The sequence below is a fragment of the Limulus polyphemus genome, unplaced genomic scaffold (genome assembly GCF_000517525.1).
Source record: "Limulus polyphemus unplaced genomic scaffold, Limulus_polyphemus-2.1.2 Scaffold424, whole genome shotgun sequence".
In the NCBI taxonomy this organism is placed as follows: Eukaryota; Metazoa; Arthropoda; class Merostomata; order Xiphosura; family Limulidae; genus Limulus; species Limulus polyphemus.
This window is the reverse complement of record NW_013666034.1, coordinates 572,471-584,785: the sequence shown is the minus strand read 5'-3', so window position 1 is coordinate 584,785 and position 12,315 is coordinate 572,471. Positions and strand designations below refer to the sequence as shown.

Below are 12,315 nucleotides of genomic sequence, written 5' to 3'. Positions count from 1 at the left end.
AAAACAGAACAAAATTTGAAACCTGTTCCGAAAGTTTTTTTCAATACTCGGGTACAAAAACCTTGGTCGAAACGTTGTACATTTACTGTCATGTTAAACTTATATTAAAGTTTTTCTTCATTACCCATTTAAGCCGTCTCCAGCCATTATTAGTCTCAAAGTGGGTTCCTCGTCATCGAAGAAGAAGAGATAACTGTTAAAAGTTTTACAAACTGAGGACAGAGAACTGGTAAAGTCTTACCAACTGTGGAAGCAGTGCTGAAGAAGTGAAACGTTTTGATTTGGGATTTCTTTCAATTGCTGAAGAGAATTTGAAGATTTTAGAAAAAGGTTATTTAATGTTGTTGAGAAGTTAGAAAATATAGAATTAAATTATTAATCTATAATATATTTACTTTTGAAAAACGTTTTAGACAAAATATTCCCATTTGAAATCTTGTATATTTGTATGTTACAGCTACGCTGGACTTCACTGTGTTGTTATCAAGGGTTATTCCAAGAGCGCTGGTTATAAACCTGGTGTTTTATTTGAAGACGGTTGCTTCCGGAACTCATGGAATGCTGTTTACGTTGCAGGAGCATGGCGTTTTGTACAGTGTAACTGGGGCGCGCGCCATCTGGTGAACGCTAAAGAAGTTCCAAAACCAGGTACCAAAAACAAAGATAGCTTACGCTACGAATACGACGATCATTATTTTCTCACTGATCCTAAAGAATTTATTTATGATTTTTTCCCCCTCCAGAAAGAATGGCAGCTATTGAGAAAGCCAATTACCTTACAAGAATTTGAAGAAATTCCATTTGTGCGGTCCTTGTTTTTTCGTTATGGTCTATACATGCCTGACGACGAAACAAAGGCAGTGCTGTACACAGATAGTAGTGGCGCCATTACCATTCGGATCGGAATGCCGTCTCACATGTCTTCGAGCCTAATATTCCATTATAACTTAAAGTTATTCGATAGTGACGTCAACACTTACAATGGTGTAAGCCTGAAGAGGTGCGTTATGCAATCTGTTGTAGACAACATTGTATCCTTCCAAGTGCACGCTCCTTGCAGTGGCGAATTTTTACTAGATGTTTTTGCCAACACTGTTACTCCCCAAGAGTATCTGAAAGGAGAACCAATGAAATTTAAGAGCGTCTGCAAATTTAAAATAATTTGTGAAGATCTTCAGACGGTAATGGTTCCCTTACCAGACTGTGCCAGTGGGGAATGGGGGCCAATGAAAGCTATTAGGTTGTTTGGTCTTATACCTCTTACTCATGACGATGCATTGATCCTTTCTTCCCGTAACTTGGAAATTCAATTTCGAATGTCTCGTCCTCTCACAGATTTTATGGCAACTCTTCACAAAAACGGGGTTGAGGAAAAGGCGTTATCAAAATACGTTTCTCACGCAAGAGATGGCGAGCTGGTGACATTCTTTGTGGCCTTTCCAGAGGAAGGTCAGTACGGAATGGATATTTACACACGTGAAAAGACATCGAAATTAGAAGCCTCTGATAAGCATTTACTGACTCATTGCTGTAAATATTTGATCAATTATAGGCCTTAATATTTACAAAGTAGTAAAATGAATGCTGGTGTTAATAATTAGATATCCACAAAGTAAGAAACATACACACACAAATATATAGATATCGATATACAGAAATTCAAGCCTAACATTAACAATAAACAATGGTTTGAGACTTTAAAAATAGAAAAGAAAAGCTTAAATTTTATTTATTTTTTAATATACTTATATGCGAACGTACGTTTAAATTCCCCAGCCGAATTACGTGACGTCAAATGTACGCGCGAAAAATTATTTGACGAGTTTGTGTTATTATAAATTATAGCTTCATTTTTCAATTTTTTACTTCTAGTTTTTTAGCAGTTACGTGTTTTAAGATATATTCTAAAACAAGATACCCAGGCGTAAGAAAGTTACCCTAAACTGATGTGTTGATGTAACTGCAAAGATGCCTTCTTTCTCAAGTAGGTGTGCTATAAATGTGATTAAGAATTTGAGGTTAAAAAGCATAATTTAAAAGTGACGTTGCTACACCTTAGATAACTAAAGATGAACAAGCGACAATAAAGAAAGAATCGTGTTTTACATTCATTATTTTATATTTAAAATTCACAGTTAAATATTAGCTTTGTGTGTTTTTTGTTGAACACAAAGCTACAAAAAGTACTTTCATGTGCTCTGCCCAACGCGCGTATCGAAACCCAATTTTTAGCGTTATAAACCCTCAGACTTACTTATGAACCATCAGGGGGTTAAAAATTATTTTTATAGCATGTCATAATATTTCAATAGCTTAATGAAACGAGAATTTACAGAATAGTTTTAGACCGTGGAAATTAATATTCTAAAGAAAATTAAGCTGTTAAAGATCAAGCATTACAGAAAGTCTGAGAAACTAGATCTTCAAATACCTAGAACCACTTTTTTATACGAGTATTGTATGATGATATTGATGGACAAAATAAAACCATTAAAGTAATTCAAATCACAAAATGTATTACAAATTACAACATAATATACATAGAATTAACTTCCATACGAGCATTTTATGGTATTGTTGGACATAATTAAATTTTTAAAGCCATGTGATTTAGATATTACAACATTAATTATCTAGAATTATTATTTTATATCTAAAGTTTTGGCATCCCGCAGTAAGTAGTACGCGTGATTTTACTTATATATAATAGTTTCGTATGGTGTTTCTCACACCTCCAAATTCTGTTGGAGGTGAGTATCCGGGAGTAGGACTGACGTACTAGTTCGGACACCGGATGAGCATGTTTCTGTGTGTCGGGGATTCGAACCCGCGACCCTCAGATTGCTAGTCGAGTGCCCTAACCACCTGGCCATGGCGAGCCTACTTATATATATATATATTGTATATACTTGAAAGTTTCAACAAAAATTCAATCTCAAGTTTTAATTAAATTAAATATTTGAAAGAACTATGGTTTTAAGATTCACACAGGTTTTTCTTATCGGTTGTTAATTTTATGTTAGCCTCAGTTCTTGTATCCCACCTAATGATGCCAAGTAAACGCCTCAGTTCTTGTATCCCACCTGATGATGCCAAGTAAACGCCTCAGTTCTTGTATCCCACCTAATGATGCCAAGTAAACGCCTCAGTTCTTGTACCCCACCTGATGATGCCAAGTAAACGCCTCAGTTCTTGTATCCCACCTGATGATGCCAAGTAAACGCCTCAGTTCTTGTATCCCACCTGATGATGCCAGGTAAACCTGGTGAAATGTTGTGAATAAAGTATAAAAAAGTTCTAGTTTGTACAACCGATAAAAAACTTGTGTAATCTCAAATTTGTTCCGAATAAACTTTAACTTTATTAACTTGTTTGTGTTTCTAACAGTAACTAAGGAATATTGAGATGAAACTTAAAGTGTGTGCTCTAATCAAAGCTTTTGAATATTATTAAAATCACGCTCATTTTACCGTGTTATTTGCTTGTACTTTTGTGGCTTCAACAAACTGACTCGTTAAATTTTAAATAAGTAAAATTTTATATTATTAGCTTGTGTTTTTGAGGTGTTAACAATATAACTTTTGAATTTAAATGAATAAAACTTTCTATTTTTTAAACTTATGTTTGACTTCAAAATATGTATTAATTCTGTAAATATAAAAACTAAGTTGAAACTTTTATAAAGTTTCAAATATTCATTTTCTTTCGAAATAATGATAAATGATGTTCCACATCTTTGTTAATATGTAATTACCACAGGTTCTGGTACCCTACGGACTGTCCATTGTCTTAACATAGACAACAGGTAAAAAAATCAGTGCTACTATTGAGTTCATTAGTAATAATTATTTGTTTATTAGGCGTGGATTGGCCCTATGGTAGAGCTTTGGATTTTGGAGTTGTCGAGCCAAGTTCGAATCCGTGCAATGCCACAAAAATATTCCTCACACTTGAAGGTATGGATGCATTCTACGAATGCTAATAATCAGTCCTTAAGCGTAGGTAATATAGTGCCGCTGAGTGGCTTCTCAATACTTCAAAATTAGTGACGATGTAAACTTATTTTCAAGTTTTGTGTCATTAACCTTCAAACATACAAATACTTATTTAATAGACCAATCGATTTGTTTGTTTTATTAAGATCGTGATAGTTAAGACCAATCTTTAGCATGTGAAGGAAATTTATCTCGTACTCGTACGTTGATATCTCACCTCTGTTGGTGGAATCCTGGGTAAGAAACTTCTTTGTGTCGTACTGGTTGTACTTGAAATTATAGGACATCTATGACGTATGTTGATATCTCACCTCTGTTGGTGGAATCCTGGGTAAGAAACTTCTTTGTGTCGTACTGGTTGTACTTGAAATTATAGGGCATCTATGACGTATGTTGATAGGTTATACACGGGTTCAACCAACTGAATCTCGCAAACACTGTTCTTCTTGTAAAATTCAAGAAATGCTTATCTAAAATATCGTCTTTTGTGTTTAAAAACTTTAATATATATATATATAATTAATAATATATATATATATATATATGTAAAATTACTTGTCTACGTTTTATTTTTTAAATGGTTAACATAAGAAAGATGTGGCTAACATCCCAATACTATACAACTTCACAAAAGCTGACTGGACTAAATTTAATCAAGACTTAGAAAACACCCTTCCAACGTTACCCTGTATAGCCTTCAATTATAAGGAAATCGATACATATATGAACAAAACACTACTCAACACCATACCCTCACAAACACAAAAACTAGACATTAACCACTGGAATCTTACACCAATCATCCATATACTCGAAAGAAGACGACTATTCATCAGAACACGCAACCCAACCTACAAAACACCCACTAACAGACAATATCTCATAATTAAAAATCTCACCAAAGAACAACAACTATACAATTGACAAAGATTTTGCGCATCAATAGACATCAATCGAACCAACCCAGTACTATTCTGGAAAAAATTCAAAACTATCTGTAAAGACAACACAACCCACGTTCACTCCACAATCACACACGACAACAAATCTGCTATAACTGATCACAATCTACGTTCACCACACAATCACACACGACAACAAATCTGCTACAACTGATCACAACCCACATTCACCACACAATCACACACGACAACAAATCCGCTGCAACTGATCCCAACCCACGTTCACCCAACAATCACACACGACAACAAATCTGCTGCAACTGATCACAACCCACGTTCACCACACTATCACACACGACAACAAATCTGCTACAACTGATCACAACCTATTTTCACCACACAATCACACACGACAACAAATCTGCTACAACCGATCATAACCCACGTTCACCACACTATCACACACGACAACAAATCTGCTACAACCGATCACAACCCACGTTCACCCCACAATTACACACGACAACAAATCTGCTGCAACTGATCCCAACCCACGTTCACCACACTATCACACACGACAACAAATCTGCTACAACCGATCACAACCCACGTTCACCCCACAAACCTTGGCGTAAACACACCTCACCATACCAACACTACACAAACGAGCCACCGAGATGTATAGCATACCTGGTCCTGACCCAGCCCGTCCAACGAATTCACCTGACTAACGGCTCTCCAATATTATGTTTTCTTCCCTGACCTTTCATCTCCGGACCACTCCAGCATCTCCTGACAGCCTTCTCCATAGGAGCCATCTCTCCATCTACTTACTTGGCTCGGCACGGCCAGGTGGTTAAGGCACTCGACTCGCAATCTGAGGGTCGCGGGTTCGAATCCCTGTCCCACCAAACATGCTTACCCTTTCAGCTGTGGGGCGTTATAACGTGGTGGTCAATCCCACTATTCGTTGGTAAAAGAGTAGCCCAGGAGTTGGCGGTGAGTGGTGATGACTAGCTGCAGATAGAGAACAAGAGAACTGATAAATTGATGCGTTTGTGTAAATTCCAGTTTCGTTCTTAACATAATACTGTATTTTTTTGCCATTAGTAACTGTAGTATATCAATGTTTTGGTCTTTGTAAATATGTATATCTATATACATATGTCTTGCTGCAGTCATGTGCTAATCGTTACATTTTGTGTAAATATATAGTTGTCGAAGCTGAGTAAACAGTTTACTCCTCTCGGTGTGTCACAGAATGAAAACTCATCACTTTTCATTTTCTACAACTGATTAATGTTGGATTATAATTATATTAAAATTCGTGTAACACAAGGACATGTTTTCTAAATTAATTATACTATGAATGTGATCATCAAACGGGTATGATTCAGTTTAACTTAAAATATAGAGTATAAAATTTGATATAACTATAAATGGGAAGAATGTATGTCATAAAAATGTTTACGTTTCGCCACTAGTGGGAATTCCTGGTACTAATTTCCTACAAACTTATCTATTCATTTGTTGGGATTGGATGGAATGGAATAAAGAAAACCTGATTTTCCTAATTAACTACAAAAGGCTTAATGTTCATATAGATATATTAATAACCATGACTTAATCAAGATTTGTTTTCTAATGCAAGAAAGAAATGTGTATACATCAACTGATATATTTATTATACCTTTTTAAAATCAAAAGTCTTTGTTGTAATCTGTTTAAAACAAAGAGATACAAATTTACCGGAACACTAGCTGAGATCACCATACACCGGAGGGGCTAGAAGAATAAAATAGTGATGACTCGAAGCTGATGTTTGAGAAGTTGAAAGAGTCAAAGAGCTAGAAGGTTCTGTCTTATATTATTTAAGGACATTATCTTGTATGCATTTGTTCAACACTATTTGTTCCAGGATATTTTTAAATAGTTCTGAAATAATTAAGATATTAATCAAAGAATAAAGATTTTATATTGGATAAGAACCACCTTATAAAATGATAATATTGGTACGTAAAGTATTTTTCTGTCGTTTATCCACTAGATCTACAATAAGACATAATAACCGTCTTAATCACTTTTAAATAAAACCACAGCCTACTTGGTCAATATATGATGAAAGCGCTATTAGCTATAACCTTTTCAATTATAAAGATGGATTTTTACAGTATTCACGAGTCTTCAATATTTGTAGGAAATAACACACTTTGAAAAGAATATTTTTGTTTTCAGATGTGTGTATTTTGAAGATTCATAATATATTATAATACCACAGGAGAGACTGGAATTTTTTTTTATGAAACGTGAAATCGTTCCATTATATATTATTTCAGTTTTAGCAGCAGCCTGTACTTCTATCAGATGAATCCAACGGGTAGCAGATGGTGGATAGGCCTCCAAGTATGGAGGTTAGCTGCGAATAAATAATTAAACAGGATTTTCCTATAAAATGTGTCATAAGATTGGGGCGCCATACCCCCAACCTCCGCTACCTTGTGAGCTAGTTTTTTTTTTGTCAAAGGCTAACGGCTAGAAGTGAGTTGGGTCCCGCTAACCTTAATTTTTTATACCCACTGTATGCCATGGAAGAGCAAGATCAGAGTTCCTTTTGTACCCTTACCTATGATGACGTGGAAAACCCAGACACTCCTCGCAGTAAGGACCGGGACAAGATTAACCCGAGAAGGCAAATTAAAGTGGTAACATAGAACGTCCTCTCGCTGTATCAGTCTGGTGAACTTACCAATGTGACGAGGAAGATGGAACACAACAAGATTTGTGTACTAGGTGTTGAAGAAACGAGATGAACTGGATCTTCCAAACCTTCAGCCCCCCCCCCCCCAGTGGCACAGCGGTATGTCTGCAGATCCCAGATAGCCCATTGTGTAGCTTTGTGCTTAATTGCAAACAAACAAACCTTCACGAGGCAATTTGTAGCCTGCACGAGAGGAGATGACTATCAGAGGGGGTTCAGACTCATTTTCAACGAATAGACAATTATGCATTGTCGGACAGGGTCATAGCCAGACCGTGCCACATCACCTTAATTCAAGTGTATGCACCAACACCAATAGTGCCAGATGAAGATATTGAAGACTTCTACAATAGCATCCAGCAAGTCCTGGACCATTGCCCAAGCCGAGACACAGTAATCTTTGCTTGATACTTCATTGCAAATGTAGGAGAAATTTGATATGTGGAAAGTTTGGGCTGGATGGAAAGAATCTACAGGGGAGAAAGGATATTTATTTTTTGTAATTACAGTGACTTGGAAGTCACAAACACGATTTTTCATCTACACAAACACCAAAGATATACATGACACTCTCCGGAAGTGAACATTAGAAACCAGATCGGTTACATACTCATTAGGAAACAGTGGTTGAGGAGCATCAGAACTCAAGAGTTTATCTGGGATTGGACTGGGACTCGGACCGCAATTTGTTGAGTGCCAAGGTCCAACTCAGAATTTAAACCGAAAAAAGGACCAAGCGTGCTCCTCGCCTCAATCTGAGTGGTCTGGAGTCACCCACAACAAGGGAAAGCTTCACTAGACGGGTAGTGAATAGGTTTGAAGTGTTGAATCTCCTAGAACAGGAAAAATCGACAGATGAAACCTGGTTGGATTACAGAAATGTGATGAAAAGAGACTGCAAATCAAGTTCTAGGCAGGGGGGAAGCCAAAAGCCAAAGTCCCCAGATCTGGGAAGAGGCACTGCGACAGATGGACATGTGGAAAGCGCTAAAGCCTGCAAGATCAAAATCTTAGGAAAAGGTGCAACAGCATGAAGAAGCAGACAAAGTCGTCCAGAGACAAGTAAAGCAGGATAAGGAAACATAGTTGGAACAGCAATTCTCAGAGGTCGAGACCAGACTGGTGAACAAAACCAAAGGAAGACTTTCGACATTGTCAAGAGACTACACAGAGGATTCCACCCCAGATAGCGTAACATTAAAGATAAAAACAACATAATCCTGACAAACATGAAGGAAATTGTCAGAAGATGAAATGATTAATGTGCAGAGTTGTACGCTGATGATGATCAGCCTGATGCCCCTCAGATTTGACCATCCTAGAGAGTGAAGTATGGAAAGCTTTATAAAGACTTTCAAACAGAAAGGCCATTGGAATAGACGATCCCCTAACAGATCTAATTAAGAATGGAGGAGAGTCTGCAGTCAAATTCGTGAAAACTGCTCAACAAGATCCTGCACACGAAAGAATGTTCTGTTGATTGAGTTCAATGAGTTTTCATCCCCATCGAAAAGAAGAAAAGAGTAGGCGACTGTGTTGCACATAGGACGATAATGTTAAACAGCTACGTGAGCAAGATCAAGAGCAACAGTAAGAGTGGAAGGCAAACTCTCTGAACCGTTCCAAGTGAAGAAAGACGTTTGACAAGGCTGTCTCGTCTCACCTGTATGCTTCAACCTTTGCAGGGAAGATATTATACTGAAATTAGAGGATGAGCTAACTTGAATAGGATTCAAAAGCAACGGAGGTGAATCAACAACCCGTGGTATGCTGATGGTATTATCCTGATCATGATGTCAACGGAGACCGTCTATCCACTTCTAAACAAGGTGGATGTTGTCTCCAGAGAATGCAAATTGGGAATAAACACTGCCAAGACGAAGATAATGACAGTCACGAAGGAAGGTGAAATAATTAATATTTAATGTCGAGGTACACTTTCTCGAACAACCCACCACCTTCAAGTACCTGAACGCACTCATCATCGAAAAATTAACTGTGAAAAAGAGATCCGTGCTAGACTCGGGATAGCAAGAGTAGTAATAAGTTCTCTCACATCCTTCTTGAAAAATTGATTACTTGGCAAGGGCATCAAGGTGAAACCGATTAAAATGATGACCAGGCCGGTAGTAATTTATGGTTGCGAAAGTTGAACGTTTAAAAAAGGCGCAAATTAAAGCATTGGGAGCTTTGGAGATGCATGGCTATGTGAGGCTACTGGGAGTAAGCTGAACTAACAAGTCAATAGTGTAGAAAGTGGGTGAAAAACGACAACTTGTCGATGTCATCAAAAACAAAAGTTGAGATATTTTGGCCACATCACCAGGGGCAACAAGCTCTCAACAATTATTCTGCAGAAAATGGATGGACGACATCAAGAAGTGGATCGGATTATCCTTGTCCCAATGCACCAACAGGCATTCAGGAACAATAAAAGGAACCCATAGAAGGATATGATGTCACAAACCATGATCTCTGACCCTCAACAATGAGGAAGGAAGTAGATGAGTATTGAAAGACACTAAATAAAGGTTTGTAACCTTAAAAATATCCAAGAGAAAACTTATAACACAAAATATATTTGATATAGCTATATAACTTTCAAAAAAGGAAACAGTTTTTAACTTATAATAAATAATTAAAACAGCGTTTTGTATTTACACAATAAAATCTTTGTTGAAGCCGTACGGCTTCCACTTTAAAACAAAAATATCACTCTACACGTACACGTTCTGCTTCAATAAAGTTTTTATTGTGAAATACAAAACGTTGTTTTTAATTATTTATTATAATTAAATAAAATTTAAACACAAGTGCCGGTAGTGCATAAGGAAACAGTTATTATGTAAATAAATGTCACTTGTTGTAGAGATAAGGAACTGACAATCAATGTCATAGCTTTAGGTGCAAACCTAAACAGCAATCTTTAAATACATTTCAGCACTTAAATCCATATTAAAATATACATATGAAACAAACATAACATGAAATTTAAGGACAACAAGAAACCTTTTGGACCAATCCAGTAAACTAAACTTTAAAATAAAAGTAAAACAGTAAAAGCCAGCCTTTATAATCCAAGCATTTATTAAACCTTGCGTTAAACGTCCTTAAATTTACTGCATCCACCAACTTTGTAGGCAAGCCCTTCCAAATGAAAGCCACCCTGTTAGAAAAATAAAGCTGACAAAATTTATATTCGTGTTGCTTAGTCCTATCATTCTCACCATTAAGTACAAAAAACAACAACAACAAAAAAACGATAATGAATCAACACTATCAATTTAATTCCTTTAACAATCTTAAACACTTCAATCAAATCCTCTATAACTTTTCCTTTCAAGAGAAAACTATTTCAAAGACCTAAGTTGGAGATTGCATAACAATCTTTCCATCCCAGGTATCATCCTAGTCGTCCTCCTCTGAACCTTTTCCAATAATTCAATGTCCTTCTTAAGGTAAGGAGCCCAAGATTGAACTCAATTCTCCAAATGTAGTGTAAATTCAGTAATCTATACAATGAAATCACAACTTCTTTAGACTTTGATACAATATTTCTAAACATACAACCTAAAATCCTATTTTTCCTACATACTACTACTTAGATGACTTAAGAGACTAATAAATCAGAACACCTTTTCCCATCAAAATTATACTTATAATACGAACACACACTCTCTTACACAATCATTCAGGGCCTGGCATGATCTGATGGTTAGGGTACTTAACTCGCAATCTGCAGGTCGATGAGATCGCATCTCGTCATCGGACGTACTCGACCTCTCAGCTGTGAGGACGATATAATGTGACGGTCAAGTCCCACTATTTAATTAGAGTATCCCACCAGCTGGTGTTGACCAGTTACTTTCCTTCTAATCTATCATTTCATGACGGCTAGCGCGAAATTCAACAAAACAAACAATAAAACAAATTTCATAATTAAAATATAATTATGGATATCATTAAAACAAAATATAAAATATAATTATTGCAAACTGATTAAGAAGAATAGAGGAGTAGGCCGCTAAATACACAGCGAATTACTAAAATTAAATAGAAAGATATCACTGTATTGTGCTGCCATCTATGGTAACTTTTTAAAGTTTCATACACTCACGTTTATATATTTCAATTAAATTTCTTATATCACGCCTATGAAGTACGTGACTAATGCTGATAGTACTTGAAAACTATCCAAATTCAGTGTTAATATTTAATTGTACTCTTTATAAGAAGGGAAACACAGTTACAGGGCTGTTTACCCTAAAATATACAAGTTGTTGTTACATTTCGTGTTGCACTGTTTATATATATTTAGAGTTATTTGTGTTCAGTAGTTTTGATGTGCATGATAATTTTTATATATATGTCATGGTTCAAATAAAAGTGCTAGTAGTATACACTGTATTTGAAGCTTTTTCTGACACTTATAAATACGACATTCAAGTACGGATATATATAGAATATTATGATCTTATGTTTTGGAATGTTAACCAAAGTCGCCTGAGGTGTGAGATAATTAGGTGAAACTGTATTCGTATACTAAAAGCGAAGAAGTAACATATCATGTGTCATGCTATTCGAAAAAAAAAAAGAACTTCTAACAAAACAGGTCTATTCTTAGAGAAAAGGAAAACTTTGTTGTTCTCCTTATTTTTTC

At 36.1% G+C, this 12,315-nt stretch overlaps 1 protein-coding gene across 1 annotated transcript in view; it reads left to right on the top strand.

Moving 5' to 3' along the window:
* Window positions 1-1,559, top strand: part of LOC106458171 (hillarin-like) — a 23,096-nt gene extending 21,537 nt beyond the window's left edge. Inside the window, exon 7 of the mRNA XM_013917640.2 lies at window positions 458-1,559. Coding sequence (XP_013773094.1) covers window positions 458-1,559 — 1,102 coding nt within the window. The remainder of the gene's footprint in view (window positions 1-457) is intronic.
* The last annotated feature ends 10,756 nt before the right edge of the window (window positions 1,560-12,315 follow it).